The 26550-nt window shown below is 34.3% G+C and overlaps 1 protein-coding gene across 13 annotated transcripts in view; it reads right to left on the bottom strand.

The window, feature by feature from the left end:
- The window catches only part of KIAA0586 (KIAA0586 ortholog), a 112122-nt gene that overhangs the window by 67687 nt on the left and 17885 nt on the right, over positions 1–26550 (bottom strand). For 9 of the 13 annotated variants that reach the window (XM_077768745.1, XM_077768762.1, XM_077768692.1 and 6 more), the window contains 10 exons: positions 21150–21282; positions 19500–19717; positions 19008–19080; positions 17344–17571; positions 16260–16434; positions 12215–12412; positions 10083–10270; positions 7001–7108; positions 5524–5604; positions 1070–1263 (listed from right to left, as the gene is read on the bottom strand). In XM_077768745.1, coding sequence (XP_077624871.1) covers positions 1070–1263; positions 5524–5604; positions 7001–7108; positions 10083–10270; positions 12215–12412; positions 16260–16434; positions 17344–17571; positions 19008–19080; positions 19500–19717; positions 21150–21282 — 1596 coding nt within the window. The remainder of the gene's footprint in view (positions 1–1069; positions 1264–5523; positions 5605–7000; positions 7109–10082; positions 10271–12214; positions 12413–16259; positions 16435–17343; positions 17572–19007; positions 19081–19499; positions 19718–21149; positions 21283–26550) is intronic. The other 4 variants (XM_077768713.1, XM_077768754.1, XM_077768722.1 and 1 more) reach the window with 3 other exon arrangements.

The following is a 26550-nucleotide window of genomic DNA, read 5'->3' as shown; positions in this document are numbered from 1 at the left end:
TAAGAATTAGAAGTCCTGCTGCCCCTCTTCAAAGAAATAAATATATAGACAGATACAGGTTGTTTTCCTCTTTAAAAGTAAAGATAATTTATTTCCAAGGTCAGTTTTAGGAAGTCGAGAAGGAAGAAGTGGAGGAAAACAAAGGGGAACACAAGGCTACTGCTTCTGTACATTTCTTTAGAACAGTCAAGAGGCTGATGAAAAATTATTATTATACGAGTAACACATATTCTTTATAGATAAATTATAATATATGTAAAAATTAAAGAAAATAGAAAAGGCTCACACATTATCTCAGATTCAGGGACAAACACAACTAACAATTTGGTATATGTTTTTCAGATTTTTTCCTATGCACATTTATTTTTGAGGGAAGTCTTGTAATTATTAATATCTTTCAATCTCATTAAATATTCTTTATTAATATCTCATAATCTCATTAAGTATTCTTCTAAATTTAATCTTGATAACTATTACTATTCAGGTGTTACGTTTATTCCATAAATTCTTTAAGGTTTCTCACAGGTAAAAACAGGATAAAAATAGAGTTCATAAGTTGATAAAGTAACAAGCAGAATAATGCCTTGTTTATACTAAATACTGTATGTGCTAAGTAGTCTACGGTCTAGTAGCAGAACCATAATTATTTCCTTAGGATAAATTTCTGGAAGTGAATCACTGGATTAAAGAATATGTACAGGGCACGTGGCTCGGTTGGTAGAGCATGTAACTCTAAATCTTGGAGCTGTAAAGTGGAACCCACACTGGGTATAGAGATTATACCTAAAAAAAAATCTTAAAAAAGAAAAAAGAATATGTACATTTTTAAGGCTTTTGTTACTTAACAATAGCCTCTTTTGACATAATAGGCAGCCGAAACATAAATATTCAAGAAAAGAAAAAATACCTTCAACAACTAGTTAAAACTTTCATATCGTATCAGCTTACAGTGATTGTAGCAAAGGACAATTTAATAAACAAAAGAAAACAAGGAAGATTTTCAACCAAAATTTAATACTTTATATTTCCTACTATGATTCTGTTCACACCAACACCACTGTAAACGCACCACTGAATTAAGTTGTTTTCCAATGTTTCTTTTCTCTGAATTACTTTATCCAGAATATCAGTAGTGGGCTGAAAAGTAGAAGCAACTGGTGGAAAAGGAGGACCATTATATTTTGTAGAAACAGCTTTCACACTTCTGTTAAACTCCAGAATTGGTTCAGAGTATTCTGGAATTTCATCACGTTTTTCTTCTTCCTGGAAATAATAATTAAAAAAAAACTGTAATATTCCTTTATCTGTTTAACATTTACTGGTGACAAGTAGAGATTGGGAACTTAGGTCAGTGAATTAATACTTCTACATTAATCAACCGCATTTCTAATTAGGTGGTATTATATATTTAGGATACACACATTTATCATACAGACCACACTGAAGAAACCTTAATTACACAATTATTTTAAAACCCAATGTTCATTTCAAGCAGTCATAAAACAAATTAGATAACATGTTTATGCCTGCATAAAATATTAAGATTTACCTCTAGAAATTTATTAATTTATTATCATAATAAAACTGATGCTTCCAAATATAACTGCTTCCTCTTTCTAAAACTATAATTTACATTTACATATGCAGTTAGGTTATCTTTTACATTATTTGTATCATCATATCATGATCAATGGAGTTCTGAAATTTAAAATTTTCATTATGAAAATATCATATATGTTTAAATACACAAATAGTGCTTATCCACTGTATTTGTTATGTATAAATTACAAGTATCCCATTTATCTGTTCCCCAGCTTTAACAATTATCAACCCATGGCCAACTTGTGTGATCTATACTCTCCCAACCACTTTACCCTTCATATAAAATTTTGAAATAAATCATAGATATAATTTTACCTGTAAATAATTTAATATGAATCTCAGAAAAATTAGGATTCTTTAAAAATTCTAACTAGGGGGGCCTGGGTGGCTCAGTCGGTTAAGCGTCAGACTTAAGCTCAGGTCATGATGGCACAGCTCATGGGTTTGAGCCCTGCGTCAGGCTCTGGGCTGACAGCTCAGAGCCTGGAGCTGCTTCGGATTCTGTGTCTCCCTCTCTGTCCCTCCCCACCGCCCCCTCACAAAAATAAATAAACATTAAAAAATAAAAAATAAGATAAATAAATAGAGATTGTAACTCAATTAATATCCTCCCATGAGAAAATGAAGCCCATAACTAATAAGTAGCGAGCCAGGGTAGGAACACTTTTCTCTGAACTCCAAGCCATTTGCTATTTCAGAAACTATTTCTTTCACTTGTACATCGAAAGAAACACCTGTCAAATGTCTCTGCTAGGCATAGACATAAGACGTATAAAGATAAGTAAGATTCTTGCCTTTGAAACACTCATGTGGAGTTCACATGAGAAGGCATACCAGGCAACAAAACTGGAAAACATTGCAAATCTCTTAATATTCTTTAAAAAAAATTTTTTTTTAATATCGATGCGGGGATGGAACCCACCAGCCATGAGATCGTGACCCGAGCCAAAGTCAAGACGCTTAACTGACTGAGCCACCCAGGTGCCTCATGATCTCTTAATATTCTAAAATAGGGTTTGATTTAATGATGAACAAAACTGGTTTTAGTTGTGAAAGTTCTGAAATATGAACAAATGTCTTTAAATTCTACTGACATATTATTATTCAAGCAGGTTCTATGCTCTTTTCCCATCCTTTATAGTTTACTTCCTCCTATTTCTCCCCTTCTTCTATTTTACCACTCTTCTGTAACTCTTCTTGCTATATAGGGTCTTCTCTTGAATTTTAGACCCCTCACAACTTTTTCCCTTAATATGAAATAACTGGTGACCTTGCCAATAATCAAGAAATCAAACAGATAAATTTAACAGAGAAAAGAAAGGACAGATTGGAAGGACAGAAGCCACAGGAAATGGAATGGAGGAAGAAAACAGGAAGCAGGAGAGATGAGAAGTAGATGGGAAATGGCTGAAAATCATTATGTTTCCTTGAGGGAGCTAGGTGACATAGATGAAGAAAACACTGTACTATACAATAATTTTATAATTTTAAAATAAAATATATTTATTTCAAAAGTAAAGGAAGGTTTCTCAAAGCACTGTAACATAATATTGATGGTCAAAATATACTCAAACCATCAGGAACATGACAAAGGTGTCTCCTGTCACCACTCCTTTTCAACACTGTACTATGTCCTTACTAACACAAGTAGACAATAAAAGAAAATAAAAGGTATTGGGAAGGAAGAAATAAACTATCTTTTTTTTGCAAAGGACATGATTGTCTATGTAGAAAATCTAGTATGTAGATTAATCTACTTAGAATTGAAAAGAGAAAAAACAACTCCTGGAATTAGTTGTTGATTATAACAAGTTTGCATGATACAAGGTCAACATAAAAATGTCAATCATTATCCTATATGCCAACCATGAACAAGTGGAATCTGAAATTAAAAACAAATACCATTTACATAAGCATCCAAAAACAAAAAGAAATACTTTGGTATCGACCTAACTAATAAAACAAATACAAGAACTATTTGAGGGAAAGTACAAAATTCTAATGAATGAAATCAAAGAATAACTAAATCAATAGAGATATACTATATTCTTCAATAGGAAGACTCAATATTGTCAGAAAGTCAGTTATTCCCAACTTGATCTATAGATTCAGTGCAATACCAATAAAATTCATAACAAGTTATTACGTCGTTATCAACTAACTGACTCTAAAATTTATATCAAGAGGCAATAGAACCAGAATAACAAACACAATATTGAAGGAGAATAGAGTTGGAAGACTGATACTATTCAACTTTAAGACTTACTATAAAGCAATAGTAAACAGGACAGTGTGGTATTGATGAAAGAACAGTCAAATAGACACATGGAATAAAATAGAGAGCCCAACAATAGAACCATATAACTATAGTCAACTGATCTTTGACAAAGGAGCGAAGGCAATACAATGGAGCAAGAATAGTCTTTTTAACAAATAGTACTGAATAACTGGACAGCTACAGGAAAAAAAATTAATCTGCACACAGACTTTAAACCTTTCACAAAAATTAACTCAAAACTTATACTAGACTAAATGTAAAACACAAAGCTATAAGAGTCCTAGAAGAGAACATAGGAGAAAAATGAGATGACTGTGAGTATGGCAATGACTTTTTAGATACACCACCAAAGGGATGATCCATGAAAGAAAAAATTGATAAGCTGGACTTCATTCTAATTAAAAACTTCTGCTCTGTGGAAGACAACATCAAGAGAATTAGAAGACAAACCACAGCCTAGGAGAAAATATTTGTCAAAGGACAAATCTGATGAAGAACTCTTATTCAAAATATACAAAGAACTCTTAAAACTCAACAGTAAGAAAACAACCCAATTTTGAAAATAGGCCAACCTTAAAAGCACTCATCAAAGAAGATAGACGTATGGCAAACAAGCATATGAAAAGATGCTCCACATCATACGTCATTGGAGACATACAAATTAAAACAACAATGAAATACCACTACACGAAATCTAGCCAAAATCCAGAAGACTGACAACATCAAATGCTGACAAGGGTGTTTAGGTGCTGGTGGGAAAGGAAAGTGGTACAGCCATTTGGGAAACTTTTAATGGCTTCTCATAAATCTAAACATATTTTTATCATACAATCCAGCAATCATCCTCCTTAATATTTACCCAAATAAGTTGAAAACTTCTGTCCACACAAAAATCTTCACACAGATGCTTACCACAACTTTATTCATATCTGCCAAAACTTAGAAACAACCAAGATGTCCTTTAGTAGGTGAATAGATAAATAAATGTGGTTTATACAAACAATAGAATATTATTCAGCACTAAAAAGAAATAAGCTACTAAGTCATGAAAAGATATGGAGGAAGCTTAAATGCATATTACCAAGTAAAAGAGGAAAATCTAACAAGGCTACGCACTGTATGATTCTAAGTATAGGACATTCTGGAAAAGGCAAAGCTATGGACACAATCAAAAAAAAAATCAGTGGTTGCCAAGGAATGGGGATGCGTCAGGGAGGAATGAATAGATGGAACACAAAGGAGTCTAGGGCAGTGAAAATACTCTGTATGATACTATAATGATGGATACGTTTTTTCAAGCCCATGGAATATACATCATCAAGAGTAAACTCCAGNATAAAAAAAAAAAAAAAAAAAAAAGAGTAAACCCCAATGTAAAGTATGGACTTTGAGTGATTAAGATGTGTCAATGTAGGTTCATCAATTTTAACAAATGTTCCACTCTATGGGGGATATTAATAGCAGGGAGGCTATGCATGTGTGGGGGTAGAAGGTATATGGGAAACCTCTGTACTTCCCTCTCATTTTTGCTGTGAACCTAAAACTGCTCTAGAAAATGATAAAGTCTTTAAAGAACAGATAAGCAATCATGTAAAAGAATGCTAGAAGAAAACTAATTTCTCATGGTTTCTAAGCTTTGTTACCTGTATGATATCGATTACTTCATCAAAGTTCGTTCCTGGAAACTTCACCTCTTCTTCATCTACCTTCGTAAATTCTGGATTCTAAGAAAACAGTTTTGAAAAGATTTTGTTATGCTTAATTAATATATTTTTAATTCATACATAATTTATCATATTTCCAACCACAACACATGCTTGTCATTACATGGCCCTATTTTCTTATTTTAATACCCTGTTTAGAATTGATTTCATTAAATAAAAGAAATTCAAGATAGTCCTCAAGCTATCAGGTTTCATCTCAATAGCTATCAAAAATTAAATATGTTTCTGTCAATGACTCCACCAACAATGCAACTTAAGTCAATTGATAAAGTTGATAGATTGTAATTTCTCTCCTGGAGTAAAAACTGTTTATATGTCAGATATGTAAGTACATATATATACACATTCACAAAAAGGTAACAGAATCAAATAAATTAGAAAGATAGTTATTTTACAAATCTAGCCTTTAAGGCTCACTTGATATAATCTAGTCCCCCAAACCATATTAGCCTCTTCCTGAGAGCAGAATGATAAACAGTCCAAAAAATTATTTGTAATCGTGTTTTAATAAACAACTCGTGAAAAAAAATCACTGATGAAAAAATTAAATTAAACATAATTGCCATTTAGGGCCAGTTCCATTTTACTATTTCAGGTCATGAAAAATTGTTGGCGTTCTCCCTCTCCTTAAAATTGTATACTTGATCATATTTGCTTACAATACATGAAACCTGAGGAAAATTACAGTGTTATTTCACTGCATAGTAAAGTTAGAGTTTCATTATTCAATAGCAAATAAATACAAGGGAGAAATGCCAATCTTTGTATCATATCAAGACTATACTGAAAAAGCAACATCCAGGAGCGCCTGGGTGGCTCAGCCGGTTAAGCATCCGATTTCGGCTCAGGTCATGATCTCACGGTTCGTGGGCTTGAGCCCCACGTTGGGCTCTGCGCTAACAGCTAGCTCAGAGCCTGGAGCCTGTTTCAGATTCTGTGTCTCCCTCTCCCCTGCTCATGCTGTCTCTCTCTCTCTCAGAAATAAATAGAACACTAAAAAAAAAAAAAAAAGTAACATCCAAATCATGAACTCCAAACATCACTATGAATTCACATTAATTCACATTCAGGAAACTAATTTAATTCCTTGTTTAAATCGAGTTTCTTCTCCAAAGAGAAATTCTCTCTTCACATATGAGAGTCATACAACTTAAGTTATACTTATAAAAAGTTACACTAATGATTACCACTTTCACAGTGTTTATAAATATACTGATTTTAAACCAACTTTCTTGTTCAAGTTCACCAGCAATTCCAGATTAATTTTGAATTCTTTCCTTAAAACCTAAATTATTATAATAGATTACAATTATAATGGAATACTTTACACAGAATAATATTAGTTAAACTCCATAATAAGACATTGCTCAAAACTATATGATAAATTTCTGAATACCTGTATCCAGGTTTTCAGAGGAGGACATGCTTCTTTGGGACTAGGTAGAGAGGAGTCGATGTCAGCACTGCCATTTGAAATGCTATCAATATCCACATTGGGTAAAACCTAAAACAGAACATAACATCCAGTTCATCATTTTGACTCAAATATTTGTCATTCTATATATCAGTAACATATAAACTTTTTATTACAAAGTCAATGGATAACAAATATTTTGAGTATTAAAAGCTTATTTTACAAAATTTAGAAAATAAAGGGGAACACACAAAAATCCTACTATCTTTATTTTTTAAATGTTTATTTCTTTTTGAGAGAGAGACAGAGAGAGAGCAAGCAGGAGAGAGGCAGAGAGAGAGGGAGGCAGAGAATCCCAAGCAGGCCCCATGATGTCAGCGCAGAGCCTGACGTGGGGCTGGGACTCATGAACTGTAATATCATAATGTGAGCTGAAATCAAGAGTCAGATATTTGACTGAGCCACCCACGCACCCTCAAAATCCTACTTCCTTAAATTACTTTATTTTCACTCTTCCCTTTATCTTTTTACTATGTACTCATGTATGGCTAAAATCTAAAATAGTTTCATTATCTTCTTTTTTTAATGTTTATTTACTTTTGAGATAGAGGGAGAGAGCAGAAGCCAGGGAGGGGCAGAGACAGAGAGGTGGACAGAAGATCTGAAGTGGGCTCTGTGCTGACAGTAGAGCCCAATATGGGGCTCAAACTCATGAATTGTCAAATAAAGACCTGAGCCAAAGTTGGGCGCTTTGAGTGAGCCACCCAGGTGTCCCAAAATAATTTCATTTCTGATTTCTCATTGTAATTAAGTCCTAAGCATCTTTCTTGCTTCCATAGAAACTTCATAATTTTATTATTTTTTTAAGTTTATTTATTTTTGAGAAAGAGAATACAAGCACAAGTTGGTGTGGGACTGAGAGAGAGGAAGAGAGAGAATCCCAAGCGGGCTCTGCACTGTCAGTACAAAGCCCATTGCAGGGCTTAAACCCACAAACTGTGAGATCATGACCCAAGCTAAAATCAAGAGTGGGACACTTAACTGACTGAGTCATTCAGGCTCATAATTATATTTTAAAAAACTGTGTATTTCAACAAATATACATGCCTTAATTATTTAACTATTTTTCTGTTGGTAAACATTTATAATATTCCTAATATTTCCACTATTATACATCACCACAAAAACTTCTTCATACATACATAGTTTTCACCCCTAAACTTTTAGTTAACTAACTTTATGCTAGATAGCCAGATACTAAATCCCTGAGTCACAGAGCATAAATATTCAAAATTCTTGATAATTAATGTCAAAATGCAACCCAATCAAGTTCTATTTAATGACATCAAAAACAGGGGCACCTAGGTGGCTTAGTTGGTTAAGCAACCGACTTGGCTCAGGTCATGATCTCACAGCTGGTGAGTTCAAACCCTGCATGGGCCTCTCTGCTGCCAGCTTGGATACTGGAGCCAATTCAGATTCTGTCTCCCTCTCTCTCTGCCCCTCCCCTACTCACATTCTTTGCCTCTCTTTCTCTTTTAAAAATAAACATTAAAAAGAAAAATTAATGTCATCAAAAACATAATCATGTTTTACACAACCTTTGCCCAAATGAAATAATATAATTGTTTAAGTAGTAAGTTTTTAAATGGAGGTATAGTATTGTTATTTTAATTTGCATTATCTTGGTAACTAGAAAGATTTAAATTATTCATTTTCTTAGTTATAAGCTGTATTTCCTCTTCTGTATTTATGTTCTTTGAATATTTCTAGATTTGCAATTGCTTTCTTATTAATTTAGGGAAGTTTTCAGATTTAAAAATTAATCCTTTCTAGTATTTTCCTTTTATCTCACTGTATGTTGTTTTTCTTTTTACATAGCAATTTTTTTTACATTAACTTCAGTTATAGATTATATAGATTTCAAATCTATTCTTTTATGATATGTAGGTTTTCTTCTCTCATATCCAGACTTAACTTTAACCTTGAAAAAAATTCCATGCAATTATCTCTAATTATGCTGTTTTTATGTTTTACAGCTGTACAACTATAAAATTCATTTATTGCCTACTTAGAATTCATGTGCCATACACTTAGAGTCTAAAACTGATCTATTCTCCACATTAACTAATCACTACATAAATTTTTTTGCTTACAAGAACCCTGTTGTTCACTGATATATGAAGTATCTCCCATATATTAGATTCTTTTTAAAAATTTTTGAAGTTTATTTATTTGAAAGAGAGTGAGCAAGCAGGGGAGGGGCAGAGAAAGAGGGAGAGAAAGAATCCTAAGCAGGCTCCACACTGTCAGCACAAAGCCTAACATAGGGCTAGATCCCACCAACTGTGAGATCATGACCTGAGCCAAGCTCAAGAGTTGGACACTGTACTGAGCCACCCAGCAGCCCCTCTTTTTGAATAACTAAAGCTATTTCTGAAATACTTCATTATATAGGTTCAAATATCAAAATGATCCTTAAATCATTAAATAGTATCAAGTCATTAAATAACCATTAATTCATTAAATAATATCAAATCAAATAACATATCAAATCATTAAATAATATCAAATATCAAAATGACCCTTAAATTTAATCTAAAAAAAAAAACCGACAAAAAATAAAACTTATGGTTTGTGGTGGGGCTTTTTTAAATTACAATTTGACTTAGATTATATATTAACTTAGTAAGACTTGACAACTTGAATATTTTTATATTTTCTTTATTTATAAAGATTTATTTATAATCTTTACATATAAGTTTCCTTTCTATTCATTCAACTCTTGTATATATTTAAAGTCACACTCATTATTTTAAAATTAATTATAATACACTCTTGAACTGTTCCCTTTGGAATATCATCACGTCACCTGGATATGAATCACTAACTTAGAACAGTAGCTTAAATCGTGTAGAACAAGAATCGAGACGTCACGTTAATATCATAGTTTTAAAGAACAAAAGATCCATGATGAAAGCAAAGTTTTCATGAAGCAGCATAATAGACTTTAAGTGCTAAATTTTCTTCCCTTCCAGTGGTCTATTTGTGCACCCTGGCATACCTGTACAGTAAGCTGAGGAGGATCCTTTTTTTCTGACTTCATTTCTATAACTGCAATGTTAGGTTTCTTTACTACAGTTTCCATTTTGTGAGACGATGGAGGAATAGAAGTAGTCACTGTTACAGGGTGTGGCTTGTTAACAATTACTCCAGTGGGTGGCATGGAATCACTATTACTTTGGGTTTGTCCTAAAAAGTTTGGGGAAGAGATGAGTCAACTATTTCAAAAATAAAAGGAAAAGGCAAATACACAATCTGGAGTTTATGGCTGAATTCTCATCTGAAAACCAAAGTGCTATCTGCAATCACCTCTCCTTCTATTATCACCACTGTCAACATACTCACCCTGGCATCCCTTCAGCAGTGACTCACACTTAGCAGGCACTCATATGTGCTAGACACTTCACATGCACTATCTGATTTAACCCTCAAAATAAGCCTAGGAGATATTCGTATTATCCACATTTCACAGTTGAAGAAATAGGTTTAGAAACAACAGAATTTGCCAAAGGTCACAACTGTTTATAAGTGACAAAGCCAAAGGTAAAATGTAGTGCATTATTTTGAGTTATTTTTATTCTCAAATCTTCATAGAGCAACAATGGAAAGAAATAAAACCGACAATAAAATACTAGTGATTGGCTATCAATAAATAGCACATATAACCGCTATTTGGTAGTTACCACAGCTGTCAGAAACTTAGCTTTCCCTTCAAAAGTTCAATTTATTTCCTACATTTCAAAGTAAAGAACATAATCACAGTATAGTACATTCTTTAGAAGCATGGACTCTTTATAAAGCCAGATTGACTGGGTTTGAATCCTGGCTCCACTCTAGTTATGTGGCCTTTGACAAATTACTTAATTTCTCTGTGCCTTGGTTCCTTCATCTATAAAACTGGTATATTACCATGTGTTTTACAGAGTAGATTAAATAAATTAATATATACAAAGTGCTTACGTCTATAGCTAGCACACAGCAAGGGTTAGCTCCTACATTAGCAGAAGGCGTGTTTGAACAGACATAGCTATCGAGTTGACATGCCATTAACCCATAATATCAAAAATGAAAAATTCTCTCTTATGTTGGCAAATATCCATATTTAAATTATTCATCAAAATTAAGAAAGAATAGCAAGGACACCAAGAAAAAAAATAGCTAACTAAATTTGAAGAGCTAGTGTGGGAGCAAAAATGATTTGTTACATTTTTATAATCATGAGTCTGAGAGACCTCAAATAGGTAAGTAACCAACTATTGACTTAGGAGACACAACCACACAATTTTTACTTACCACAGCCTGGTTCAAAAGTACTTAAAACCTGGGGCACCCGGGTTGCTCAGTCGGTTAAGCATCCAACTTAGGCTCAGGTCATGATCTCACAGTTTGTGGGTTCGAGCCCTGAGTTGGGCTCTGTGCTGACAGCTAGCTCAGAGCCTGGAGCCTGCTTCAGATTCTGTATCTCCCTCTCTCTCCGACCCTCTCCTGCTCATGCTCTCTCTCTCTCTCTCAGAAATAAATTTAAAAATAAATAAATAAAAAATTTTTTTTAATGTTTTATTTATCTCTAGGAGAGAGAGAGAGACAGCATGAGCAGGGGAGGGTCAGAGAGAGAGGGAGTCACAGACCGAAACAGGCTCCAGGCTATGAGCTGGCAGTCAGCACAGAGCCTGACGCGGGGCTCGAACCCACGAACCGCAAGATCATGATCTAAGCGAAAGTCGGACGCTCAACCGACTAAGCCACCCAGGCGCCCCAAATAAATAAAATTTTAAAAGTACTTAAAACTTACTTTACATACTTCACCTAAGACATGACACTAAACCACTTAAAATGTTTGAATTCTTTCAATTATTATGAACATCTATAACATAGCTAAACATTTTTTTTTTGCTTTGTTTCATCTATAGCAGTGTACTATAAAATAGCAAAGAAATGTTTCCTGTGACTGAAATTGTAGCAAGAACCCATTATAACAAAGACTGCCATTATATAGTATAAGACACATTCTGAGGCCCCACCTACAGATACAACACATAGATGAAAAAGTAGGGGACTATCGCATCATTTTGAAAGTTCTGCCACTGCTGATAAGAATTTAAAATTTACCCTGTGTATTTTGTTGGGACTTACCTAAAAGAATGGCCATAGGAATTAGGTGACCTTCCAGTGTACCTGACAGAGTAGGCATTTCTCGGCTTGGGCTGAACAAGTAATGCTGATCACCAGGAGGCAGCATAGTAGGAATGGAGTGTTGTGGTTTAGTATCCATTTTCACAGGTTTTGTTGCATAAAAGTCAGTTTGTGTTCTTATTGACTTAACTTTAGTGCCTGTAATTATCAATGGCAGAGACTTTAAAATATTGCTTGAACATCTACTATCTAGCCAGCTAGAAATACAGATCTTCACAAAAGATCTCCTTCTATATAATAAGGTTACAAGGCTCCCAAATAGAAGTATCATATAAACCAGGGGATGGCAAAACCCTTTTCTTAAATGGCCAGATAGCAAACATTTTAGTCTCATGGGCCATGCGTTCTCAGCTACAACCTGTCAATTCTGCCACTACAGCATGAAAGCAATCATAGGCAATGCACAAATAAATGTGTGGCTACTTCCAACATTATTTATAAGAACAGGCAGCTGGGGGCATGTGGGTGGCTCAGTCAGTTAAGTGTCCAACTTGGCCTCAGGTCATGATCTCACCATTCATGAGTTTGAGCTCAGCCTGGAGTCTGCTTCGGATTCTGTGTCTCCCTCTCTCTCTGCTCCTCTCCTACTTGTGCTCTGTCTCTGTCTGTCTCTCTCTCAAAAAAAAAACAGGCAGATGACTCAGAGGCCCTGCTTTCTGAACTCCTGAATAGATGTAATAACTTCTACAACTACTATGACAAGATAGAGTCAATGACTAGGGGGAAAATGTTGCATAAAAGATTCAGAAGAATATTCAGGCTATATTATTTATTTAACCCATCATATTTTTTTCTTTATGGGTGCAAAGAAGTTAATGGTCATTATTTGGAACTGATCATATTTTTTTTTCATCTTCCCATTACACCTTTACTCATGACATAATTCTGAATAACCAGCCTTTAACCTTTGAAATTACGTACAGATAATCAAATTCTGTACCTGTTAAAGGCTTAACAGGAATTAATATCATTATACATTTTTTCTATTCCTATGTATGAAGTTAATCTGTAGACATCAAATCCTGAGGTTTTTTGTTTTTTTTTTTTTTAGTTTCTATTTTTTAGTAATCCCTACACTCATCCTGGGGCTTGAACTCATGACCCTGAAATCATGAGTCCCATGTGGTTCCAAATGATCCAGCCAGGTGCCCCTAAATTCTGAATTCTTAAAAAATTAGAAGTTTGTCTGATTTCTACAGAACCTGAAGAAAGTGAAGAAAAGTAAAAGTATAAAGGAAAAGAAACTATTTTCTAAATAAATTCCTTACATTACTACCTTTTATCTTTTAATAGAGGAGTAATTTTATGAATCTGGATTGTTAAATATAGATCCTAGGAAGAAACATTTTAGTACCACATCTGTATTTTCTCATTCTGTTGTCTCGTATTCATTCATTCAATTAAATGAATATTTTTCTTGAATGTTCATTTAAAATATATTTCTTCAGCATTTTATATGTTAGGCATTGCTCCAGACACAGGAAATACAGTAATGCATAAACCAAATGTACTCACTGAGTTTACAGTCTAGTAAGGAAAACAATCAATAAAAATATAAAATCAGACATTTCTCTAAAGAAGGCATAAGGATGGCCAATAGATACCTGAAAAGATGCTAATATCATCAGGGAAATACAAATCAAAACTACAACGAGATTATCACCTTATACCTGTTAGATGCCTAAGATTAAAACACAAGAAATAACAAGTAAGTGTGGAGAAAGAGGAACTCTCATGCACTGTTGGTGGGAATGTAAGCTGGTGCAGCCACCTTGGAAAACAGTACGTAGTTTTCTCAGAAAATTCAAAATCAGAAATACCATATGATCCAATAATTCCACTACTGTATATTTATCCAAAGAAAACAAAAACACTAATTCAAAAAGATAAATGTACTCCTGTATTTACTGCAGCATTATTTACAATAGCCAAGATATGGAAGCAACTCAAGTGTCCATTGATAAACAGGTGGATAAAGAAGATATGGTATGTATATGTATGTATGTATATATACACAGTGGGATATTACGCAGCCATAATAAAGGATAAGTTTGTGCTATTTGAGAAAACATGGATGGACCTAGAGGGTATTGATCTAAGTGAAATATCTCAGACTGAGAAAGACAAATACCATATGATTTCACTCCTAAGCAGAATCTAAAAACAAACACACAAACAAATAAAAAGCAGAATCAGACACATAATAACACAGAGAATACACTGATAGTTTCCAGAGGGGAGGTGGGTAGGGGGTTGGACAAAATGGGTGAAGGGGAATGGGAGGTACAGTCTTCCAGGAATGGAACGAATAACTCACAAGAATGAAAGGCAGAACATAAGGAATACAGTCAATGGTATTATAACTGAGATGTAACAGGACAGATGGTAGCTACACTTTTGGTGAACATAGCATACTTCATACACTTGCCAAATCACTGTTGTACAACCTAAAACTAATGTAGCATTGTGTGTCAGCTACACTCACAAAACAAAAATGAAAAGCATATAAAAAAGAAGAAATATATATATAATATCAGATTGTGAAACGCATAATTATGAAGAACAAGAAGGCAGGGTGAGGGGAGAGAGACATGCAGGAGATCGTTTTTGGACAGGATGGTCAGGGTCGACCTCTCTGAATCGCCAACATCTCAGAGGCGAGATCCAAAGAACTGCAAGAGTAAGCCATGCACATTTCTGAGGGATAAGCTGTCCACATAGAGAAAATAACAGGCAGCAAGACCCAAGCATGTTTCCACAGGTTCAGTCACCTCTACCATTAAAAGGATTACTTAATAAAATTATTTTGTAATTTTAAGTATTTTAAGACTTCAAGTTATTTTTTGCAATGGCTTTCAAAAGTCCAAATATAAGTTAATATCAAAGCCCCAATAAACAAGAGAAAATAGGGTAAATATCACCCATAAGCTATATGCTTTATGAAATAACACCAGCAGGATTTCTAGATAAACTGACAGTCTCTATGATCACCTAACTTTTAGAAATGAAAGGAACAGAAAACTAAAGCAATGACAAACTCCAACTTCCAGAAAGGGTAAGAAACAAAACTGAGTTGTTATCCACAAGTTATTGCATATTGTTGAAGTGGCTTACTGGCTGCTGAAGTACAAGCTGACACACTTCAAAATGTAACCAATGTCAACAGACTCAATGTTTAATGAAGAGTTATATTTAAATATACTAGTGAAATGGTAGATTTCAGTAAAACATACAGTAATAAGTGAATTTTTTTATGTTTATTTATTTATTGTGAGACAGAGAGACAGTGTGTAGGAAAAGGGTGGGGGAAGAGAGAGAGAGGAAGAGAGAGAATCCCAAGCACGCTCTGCTCCGTAACTGCAGCACAGAGCTCAACACGGGCGTGATCCCACAAACCACGAGATCATGCCCTGAGTGGAAATCAAGAGTCAGAGGCTTAACTGACTGAGCCACCAAGGCGCCCTTGAATTTATTCTTAGTGGTATACAAAAGTACCAAAAATTTTTTCCACCTTTACTACCTAAGGCTCTTTGAGAATAAAGAAAACTGAAAAAATGCCCATAAACACCTTTATAATAATAGACAGCAGATGACTGCTATTCTTTGTTCAGAAAGAACACGATAGAGCAATGTCTTTAAGGAAATGTCCACTTTCCCTAGGCTATAATTTAAATTGTTCACGATATCATCTCATAAATGTAAATTTTATCATGTTTTTTAATGAAACTACCACTTAATCCTATCTTTTCCCACTTACTCCTATTGTGCCTTGAATCTGATCTCTATTTGTCCCACTTATTTCTATTCTTTGCCTTGAACTGGTCTATTTCTCCCTACTCTCTTAGAAAACAATTGTTTTCCACCCCCAAGCATTATATAATTTGAAATGTATTTGGGAGTGATTAAAAAAAAGAAAAATTAACTTTACATATTAAACTGATAAAATAAAAAATGAAGTTTACCACAAAAAAGTGAGGTTTCTTACCTTTAACTCGTTCTATTACTTTTGGTCTCTGGGGTTTGGACTTAGGAGATGGAGAATTAAATCGGAGATAAGGTCCTTTTTTAAGAGTGCTGCGATGGCCTTGATAAATCGGTTTTCCATAAATTTGTAACATATAATCCTCATCTTGTATTACTGTGGTCGCTTTCAAAAATCCCTAAGTACGCAAAGTTATTCGATTCACCAAAAAAGTAGTTATCAAACACATTTCATTTTTCTAAAGTCTTCTTTTGCCACTTTGTACCATAGTAAGAACGATCAGGTCAGTAAAGTCCTCTACTTTAAATGGCTCTTAAATTCTGGGTATAGTTTTCAAACTATAGCTCTAACGTTTTAAGGCTTTCAAAAGCACAAAAATTAAATATAAAAATCATCCATTCAAAAATCATAAAGGTTCTTATACTACACTAAGCATATTTTCAGCATCAAAACGTAAGGTTTAAACACATTTTATATAAGTATAAATATATACATTCAATCACAATAATATAACAAAATCATGTCTTTAAATTTTCTACATTCCTGATCCTGCCTTCAGTCATAATCTAAATGCCACAATAAGGTAGCATTTACTAAGGTAGATCTCCTAAGTGCTAAACATTGAATTAGATGCTTTATTACTGTGCCCAGCAATCCATGTTTGGCTTTAAGAAAGTTACAGCCTAATTACATCAGCCATTACATTTCCTCCATAGTATCGAATATCATACCTCACAAACACTAGGCACTTGATGTATCTGTTAAACTGAAAAATATACAAAAAATATGTATATTCATTCATATAAATGCATTTAACAATGAAATCTAATTTTTAGTGCCACAAACTAGAGAATCTAATGTTTGGACTAAATGAGCTCTAGATATACCTGCTGTAACTAAAATACTATGATTCCAAGTGTGAGATCTTAGAAGGAACCCTAAACAGCAACAGTTTAGAGATAGTTTACATTTATATAGTCCTTCATATTTTTAAAACATTTTAATATTCACTTCATTATTTAGAGCTTAAAGGAAATGGTCAATTATAATGCAATATTCATGTCACAAAACCAGAGTAGGATCTTACTTCTTTTCTCTCTTTCTGTAAGTTTGAAGCCGGGATGTTTCTTATGAGTGGATTTCTAAAATGCTCCTCTTTTTGTTTTTGAGAATGTGTTCTTTGAATTACAGAATTTTTTGCCGTTTTGTCTTGTATGTTAGTTTTGATATCTTTACTCATATTCTGAGTTTTCTTGGTCCTTTGATTCTTCTGATCAAATCTCTTTTGTTCATAATCTTTTCTTGAGAGTTCATCCTTAACATAACCAAAATTCAAATTACTGCAAATCTATCCGAGTAGTGCTTTCACATCTAAAGTATTAGAATTTATTTTCTGCTATTATAGAAATATAATTTAGCAGATTTAATGCTTTATAAATTAATTATATTGCCTTATTTATGAATAAAAACTCTCTGGGAGAATAAGGAAAACTTAAAACGACTGGTGCCTTGTGGAGCAGGGGAATGAGAAATGGTACATGAGGTACAAGAGTAAGAGGGCAGCTTTTCATTACAAGTCCTACATTTTTGATGTTTGAACCATAGGACTATAGTAAGTGTTCAAAAAGTTAAATTTAAAAAATAAATGTCAAAAAAGGAAACAACTTTGTAGTACAACTCTGAAGTAAGTATTTATAAATTAAAATTGCTTGAAGATTTAAAGAAACATACTTTGTAATGAATCCACAGTATTAATGTGATATATATTGCTAGTTGTCTATACAGCTAAAACTACTCTCCCAATCTTCTATTAGTTCAATTTATTTTGGTGCATCACATAGTAGATAACAATCATTTCTTCACAACACTAGAGATATGCATTATTAACAAACTCTAAAAATACATTTTAGCAGTTATTGCTGTGGAAACTGAACTAACACTTCATCTTGCTACCATTGTGAGGAAGCAAATACATACACCTTACAGTCAGAAAACAACACTGCACCCCAAGATGAAAATAACGGAGTTACCTTGTCTAATTATGCCCTCTCAAATATTTAAAATTTTTAAAATTTCCTTTAAATTACTGACCCTCTAATGAAAACAACTCTGCTTGATTTTTGCAGTGCTCATATCTAAAGATACACTGTGAGTTTTGAGAGGTGAGAAAGTAGGTCCTTTTTCTTTTTTTTTCTTTTTTCTTAGTTTATTGTCAAGTTGGTTTACATATAAAACCCAGTGCTCATCCCAACAAGTGACCTCCCCCATGCCCATCACCCCCCTTCCCCTCTTCCCCACTCCCATCAGCCAGTAGGGCCTTTTTCATCTGGGACTGACTTCTGTAAACTTAGAAACCAGAGAAATCTTGTGTGGTATTTTCCCTTTAAATAACTTTGGTGTTTTTACTTTGTCAAGTCAATGCTTCTAAATCTGCTGTCTTGAAATGTTTTTGTAAGTATCCTTTTTTCTTTTTGCAAGTATCCTTTTTTCTTTCTAAATGCTTTTGCTAAATTTTCTTTCCAATTACTCATATTTTAGTTATTGTCCAAAAATTTGCCAGATAAGAGCTATATAATTTATGAGGAAAAGCACTTGCTAATAAGTAAAATGAAACTCATTACTAAGTAAAGATTAACAATGATATTAAAAACTATAAACAAATTTATATATAAGGACTATTTGGAGAGTAAGTATGATACTTGGAAATTATCTCTTGAGAATTCACCTAATTCTGTTTTTTCCAAAACCTACCTGAATTTCTGCAGAAATAGTCTTAATCCACTCATCCACTGTCTTTCTGATCCGAATCTTCTCTAACATCTCTCTATAAAAGAGAAAAAAGAATGGTCTTAAATTAGGATTTAACGTTCTGAGAATAGGAACAAAATCAGATGTCTTATCTAGTTTTGAATCTACTGTGTAGCCCAACAGTTTTCCTTTGAAAAAGGAAAACCAATATTATTAGTTTCCACCAAATGTCTGAAGGATGTTTGATAGATCCCAAAAGATATATACCAAAGAAAGAAAAAAAAGTTAAAGGAAAATTTCACATCTGTAAAAAGTAATAACAACAGGTAGGTATCTAAATTCCAACTGTATAATGAGTCCACATAATCAAAGTAAATAACCCTTTCAACACACTGAAACACATTAAGCAAAATGAAATGCATAGAAAAAAGATTAAGAAAGTCTAACAACTGGCAATTTCATGAATAATCTTGGGATGCAGACATGCTGTCTCACCTGTTGGTAGATAGAGCATTGATAAATGAGTACATGGCGGCTCCATCCTTTGCACGAATAATAGCTTCCAGGTTTTCTTCAAGGACTTTTTTATTGTTTTGTACTCCTCGCAAAATCTTCTCAGCATCTTTCAAGACAGATCTTTTATTGGTTGTTTGAAGCTTAATGGAATTCTGTGGAAGATCAGCAAGACTTGACGTAATCAGAGACTCTTTTGGCTTAAAAGAAAAAAACAAAAATGTTACAGTATAAAGTTCATACCAAGTATACTATTTTTTATTATTTATTTATTTTTAAGAGTCAGAGAGAGACAGTGCGAGCAGGGGAGGGTCAGAGAGAGAGGGAGATACAGAACCTGAAGACAGGCTCCAGGCTCTGAGTAAACCATCAGTACAGAGCCCGACGCGGCACCTGAACCCATGAACCATGAGATCATGACCTGAGCCTCAGCGGACGCTTAACTGACTAAGCCACCCAGGCACCCCCATACTAAGTATTTTAATGCAAGCAAGAGCTATTACTATAGTTGGGGCCATATACTATGTCAATACTTTCATGGACTCAATTTGTCAAACTGAAGAGCTATAAAACCAGTACTTGGCAAATGGTAACTATACTTATAGTTAGGATTTCATAAAAATGTCTATTTGTTGAGCCACTATGTTGTACACCTGATATTAATATAATATTATATGTTAAGTATATTGCAATTAAAAATTAAAATTAAAAGGGGCGCCTGGGTGGCTCAGTCAGTTAAGCGTCCAAGGTCAGCTCAGGTCATGATCTCACAGTCTGTGGGTTTGAGTCTCGTGTTAGGCTCTGTTGTTGACAGCTGAGAGACTGAAGCCTGCTTCAGATTCTGTGTCTCCCTCTCTCTCTGCCCCTCCCCAACTCGTGCTCCATCTCTCTCTCTCTCCCTCTCAAAAATAAATAAACATTTAAAAAGTTAACATTAGGAGAGCCTGGGTGGTTCGGTTGGTTAAGTGTCCAACTTCGGCTCAGGTCATGATCTCACGGTTCGTGGGTTCGGGCCCCGCGTCGGGCTCTGTGCTGACAGCTCAGAGCCTGGAGCCTGCTTCAGATTCTGTGATTCCCTCTCTCGGTGCCCCTCCCCCACTGATGCTCTGTCTATCTCTGTCTCAAAAATAAATAAACTATAAAAAAATTAAAAAAAAAAAGCTAAAATTAAAAAAATAAACTTGGCAATTAAGGCTTCTTTCCATTTAGAAGTACTAATGTGAATGTTAAGTGAAATAGGGCTGGTAAGTCCACAGAAGTGCTAGGCAGTTCAGTAGCCAATGCAAGTTATATGTGGGAAAGAAAGCAAAAACAAAGAGTGAGCAAGTTGGCACTAGATATGTATGGCAGACACTTTGGACCAGATAAACAAAGGTCATTCACAGCGCTCTTTTTGCTCCCCAACAGAAGCTTCATGTGCCAGTGGCCACACGGCATTCCTAGCCAAAGAGCCATAAATAGAGATCGCTTAGGGCTTCTGGAAAAGTTTTGTAAAGAGAAGAGACTGGGCTGGTCTTTTTCAGAGCCTTGTCCTCATCCTTCTGCTTGCTTTCTGTCCTGAGAACTTTTATATTTCTTCATAATTTTTACTTTGCTACTCCCATCAATTTTAATATCCTGTCCCCACTTTACCTGGACTATACCATTTGTTTCTTTCCTCTTTGGGCCAGGGTCATGAAGAAAACCATCAGACCTCTGCACAGTCAATTCAGCTGTTCCTAGGTCTTCACAGAAAGGAATCCTTTGACAAGAGAGAATGCCAATGCTATGAAAGATTTAAAAATAAAGTTCTCCAAAATTGTCATAAATTGAGCAAACATTTGAATACATAAGTCTTTGATTCATTCTTAGTTTACAGTACTAAATGGTGTTCCATTAAATGGTAAAATGAAATTAATCAGTCAAGTGATTAAACATATGAAACACAAAAAAATCACAAGACACAAAATTGTTGACCAGACTAGTTTAGGTATAGTAGGAAAAGAGCAAAAGGGTAGAGTACAGACCTCTAAAAGTCCACTCCTCCATAAGAGCAAAGAGAACACAGACAAAAATGGTCAAAATCAGCTTTTTCAGAACTCTAGAAATTGAACAAAGTCTTATAACAACTCAAGGAACATTTCATCAAGAAAACAGCTGACTCTCAGTAAGAACAGCAAGCTTTCTGGCATTTTTAATTTGCTTCATTCCAAGACTCTTTCCTTAACTCTATGGTGGCCTTAAAAATCGGCTTCATAACCCCTGTAGGTGTGAAAAACAACAGCCTAGCCACCACTCAAAAGAGCAGACCAGGTTTGGTGCGTCTCAAAAAGTCCCATTCGCAGGATTTCTCTTAATCTGACCTGACTCAGAGCTAGCTCAGTGAAAAACCCTAATGTCAGGTCAATTTTTCAAAGCAGTGGCAACTGTTTAACATCTCAGCTGCCCAAGGGAGCTATAGCAGTTGAGGTAAACAAGGAATGCCAATAGACTAAAACTCTGGGGTATGAGATGTCTATGGTGGAACTTTGAATAGCCTTAACTGGAGATCCAGAAGCCCATGTGCATATATAGGACTCTGTGAATGCTCAACAAGATCTGAGAAAAACCTAATCTCTCATGTCAGGCTGAGAAAAACCTAATCTCTCATGTCAGGCTGATCTAGAGACTCTGTGCCAGAGCACTGAAGGTATGCCCCAATAGCACATGTGTGCATTCGTGTACATGTGCACACATGTGTACACATATATACACACACAGAGCCCCTTGACACTAAGAGGGGGACTTACAGTTTCAAGGCAGTTAAAGAAGTCTCTTTCTAATCATTAGCAGACTTAGCTAACCAAATAGAATACCACCACACATGACAAAGAACACAAGCTTTACAGAACTCATCACTAAGCAAACCGCAATAAAAACAGCAACAACAATTGCTAGGGGATGGAAGAAGAATCTGATTTCCAGAGTTGCCACACTGTATTATTTGAAATGTCCAATTTTCAACAAAAAGTTATGAGATACACAAAGAAGCAAAAAAGTATAGCTCGTACACAGGAAAAAAACATAGTTAACAGAAACTGTCCTTGAGGAATCCCAAATATTGGATTTCTTAGGCAAGGACTACATATTAGTTATTACAAAGGAAAATTATATTCAGATAATTAAAGGAAAGTATAAGAATGAAATCTTACCAAATAAAGACTAATAAAGAGATAGAAACTATTATAAACAAAGAAATAAAAAACTAAATAGAAATTCTGGAGTTGAAGAAGCCTACTAGAACTGATCTANTAAAAAAAAAAAAAAAAAAAGAAAGAAATTCTGGAGTTGAAAAATACAATAACTAAAATGTAAAATTCACCAGAAGGGGCAAACAGCATATTTGTTTGAGTTGTCAGAGAAAGAATCAGTGAACTTGAAGACAGGTTGAGATTATCCAATCTGAGAAACAGAGGGGAAAAAAAAGAATGAAGAAAAATTAACAGCCTCAGAGATCTGTGAGATACTATCAAGCATACCAACAAACAACATAGTCCTAAGGGAAGAGAAAGGTTATGTGTACTATTTAACTATATAAAGAAATAATGGCCACCCCCTAAAATTTAATAAATATTAATCCATTCATCCAAGAAGCTCAAGAAACTTCAAGTAGGATAAACTCAAAGATATCCACACTAAGACACATCACAGTAAAACTGTCAAATGCCTAAGACAGAGGGAGAACCTTGAAAACAGAAAGAGAAAAATAACTCATCATATATAGAGTTTTTTCAATAAGATTAACAGCTGACTTTGTATCAGAAATCACTGCAGTCCAGAGGGGCTGACATATTCAAAGTACTCAAAGAATCAATGTCCAGCAAAAATTATATATATCCAGCAAAACTACCCTTCAACAGTAAAGGAGAAATAGACATGGATCAATGGAATAGAATAGAGAGCCTAGAAATAATCCCATACTTTTCTATAGTCAATTAACCTATGATAAAAGAGGTAAGAATATACAATGGGGGAAAAGACACTTCAATAAACAGTGCTGGGAAAACTGGACAGCTGCATGCAAAAAAAAAAAAAAAGAAAGAAAAGAAAAAGAAACCACACCACTTTCTTACACCATACACAAACTCAAAATGGATTAAAGACCTAAATATGAGACCTAGCACCATAAAACCCCTACATGAAAACATGAGCACTAATATGTTTGATGTTGGCCTTAGCAACATTTTTCTAGATACGCCTCCTGAGGCAAGGGAAATAAAAGCTAAAATAAACTTGGGCTACATTAAAATAAAAACTTCTGCATGGTGAAGGAAGCCATCAACAAAATGAAAAGCCTACTGTGAATGGGAGAAGATATTTGCAAATGATGTATCTGATAAGAATTAATATCAAAAATATATAAAGAATGTATATAACTCAAACCAAAAAAAAACAAACAATCTGACTAAAAAAATAGGCAGAGGACTGAACAGACATTTTTTCTAAGGAAAACATACAGACAGTCAACAGACACATGAAAAGATGCTCAACATCGCTAATCATCATGGAAATGCAAACTAAAATGAGATTACCTTAAACCAGTCAAAATGGCAAGTATCAAAAAGACAAGAAATAAGAAGTGTTGGCAAGGACATGGAGAAAAAGGAACCCTTGTACACTGTTAGTGGGAATGTAAATTGGTGCAGTCACTGTGGAAAAGAGTATGAAGGTTCCTCAAAAAATTAAAATCAGAAATACCATGTAGTCCAGTAATTCCACTACTGAGTATTTGCCAAAAGGAAAAAAACAAACAACTCTAATTCAAAAAGATATATGTACCCCTATGTATTCCGCATTGTTATTTACAATACCCAAGACACGGAAGCAATCTAAGTTGCTAAATGTCTATGGACAGATGAATGCATAAAGAAGATGGAATATTAGAATACTGCTCAGCCATAAAAAGAATGAGCTCTTGCCATTTGCAACTACATGAACGGACCTAGAAGGTATTACTCTAAATGAAATAAGTCAGACAGAGAAAGACAAACACCATAAGATTTCACTTGTATGTGGAATCTAAAAAACAAAATTAAACAAAGAAGAAACAAACCCATCAATACAGAGGACACAATGATGGTTGCCAGAGGGGAGGAAACCAGGGGAATGGGCAAAAAGGTGTCAAAGGGAGGGAAATGTACAGGCTTTCAATTATGGAATGGGATAAGTCAGGGAGATGAAAGGCAGAGATTAGGGAATATTACAACATTAGAATATTACAATAGTATTATAGTAGCGCTGTATGACAGATCATAGTTACAGCTGTGGTTAGCACAGTATAACATACAAAGCTGTTGAATCACTATGTTGTACACCAAAAACTAATGTAACATTGTATGTCAACTGTACTAAAAAAAAATAGTAAAGGGTAAATTAAGACATTCCTAGGTAAACAAAAGAGAGAATTTATCACTAGCAGACTTCCCTTCAGTATATAGAAAATACTAAAGGGAGTCTCTCAGGGTCAAGGACACTAGAAACTAAGTCAAATACATATGAAGAAATAAAGAGTACTGGTAAAAACTATATAGGTAAATATAAAAAGTATAAAATGTGTTATTTGTTTATAACTTTTTCTCTATCTTATTTAAAAGAGAATTGTATAAAGCAATAATTATCAAGCTTTATAGATGAGCTTATAATGTATAAAGATATAATATGTATTATAACAACAGCAGAAAGAAAGGGGAAGGGATAGAGATAATACTGGAACAAAGTTTTTGAATCCTACTGTAAAATTAAGTTGGGAGTATTAATCCAAACTAGATTGTTTTAAATTAAGATGTTAATGTAATCCCTGGGGCAACCATTCAGAAAACAACTCAAAATGTATAGTAAAAGAAACAAGAGAATAATATTAATATCTATTTAATATAAAGAAGGCAACAGAGAGAAATAGTGGAATAAAATAAAGACCTCAGATGTATATAAAACACACAGCAACAAGGCAGACATGAATCTTTTATCAGTAATTACATCAAAAGCAAATGGCCTAAAACTGTACACTGTCTTCAGATGAAAATACTAAAAACGTGGCTGTTAGTTTTTATTTCTATAGTTTCCATGATATTCAAGATAAATAAAGTTATAACCTAGATTTACTTGATTGTTTAAAAACTATTTTATAAAATTTCACACTTACACAAAAGTAGAAAGAATAGTATGATGAGCTCCATATACCCTTATCTACATTAACCATTCACTCATGGCTATCCTCATTTCATCCATACTTGCAACCCAGTTTCCTCTACCCTGCACTGGATTAATTTTGAAGCAAATCTCAAATATCATTTCATCAGAAATAAGTAATCTGAATTCATTAGAAATTAATCTGGGGAGGCCTGGATGGCTCAGTCGGTTAAACGTCTGACTTTGGCTCAAGTCGTCATCTCACAGTTCATGAGTTTGAGCCCAGCATCGGGCTCTGTGCTGACAGCTGAGCCTGGAACCTGCTTCGGATTCTGTGTCTCTCTCTCTTTCTGCCCTTTCACATCTTGTGCTCTCTCTCTCTCAAAAATAAATAAACATTTTTAAAAAATAATCTGCATTTTGAGAAAACAAGATACATTCATTTTATACCTATATTATAGAAAAGGGCTAGATATGGTAGCAGCAGAAAATAGTAAATCTAAGATTACTTTTAAAAGCAAAGCTATACAATGGGGCACCTGGGTGACTCAGTCAGTTAGGTGTCCAACTTCAGCCTGGGTCATGATCTCAATGTTCATAGGTTTGAACTCTGCATCGAGCTCTGCACTGACAGCTCAGAGCATGGAGCCTGCTTTGGATTCTGTGTCTCCCTCTCTCTCTGCCTCTCCCCTGCTCATGCTCTGTCTCTCTCTGTCTCTGTCTGTCTCTCTCTCAAAAATAAACATTAAACTTTAAAAAAAAATAAAATAAAATAAACATTAAAAAAAAATTAAAAGCAATACTATACATTTATCAAAATTCCTAAAGACATTTTAGAAATAAACAAGGCTCTTCAATATAGCTTCTATTCCAATGTCTTGTATTT

This window comes from Crocuta crocuta, unplaced genomic scaffold (genome assembly GCF_008692635.1).
Source record: "Crocuta crocuta isolate KB4526 unplaced genomic scaffold, BGI_CrCroc_1.0 scaffold10, whole genome shotgun sequence".
Taxonomy (NCBI): Eukaryota; Metazoa; Chordata; class Mammalia; order Carnivora; family Hyaenidae; genus Crocuta; species Crocuta crocuta.
Note: the sequence above shows the minus strand (reverse complement) of the source record. Positions and strands in the feature narration are given on the sequence as shown.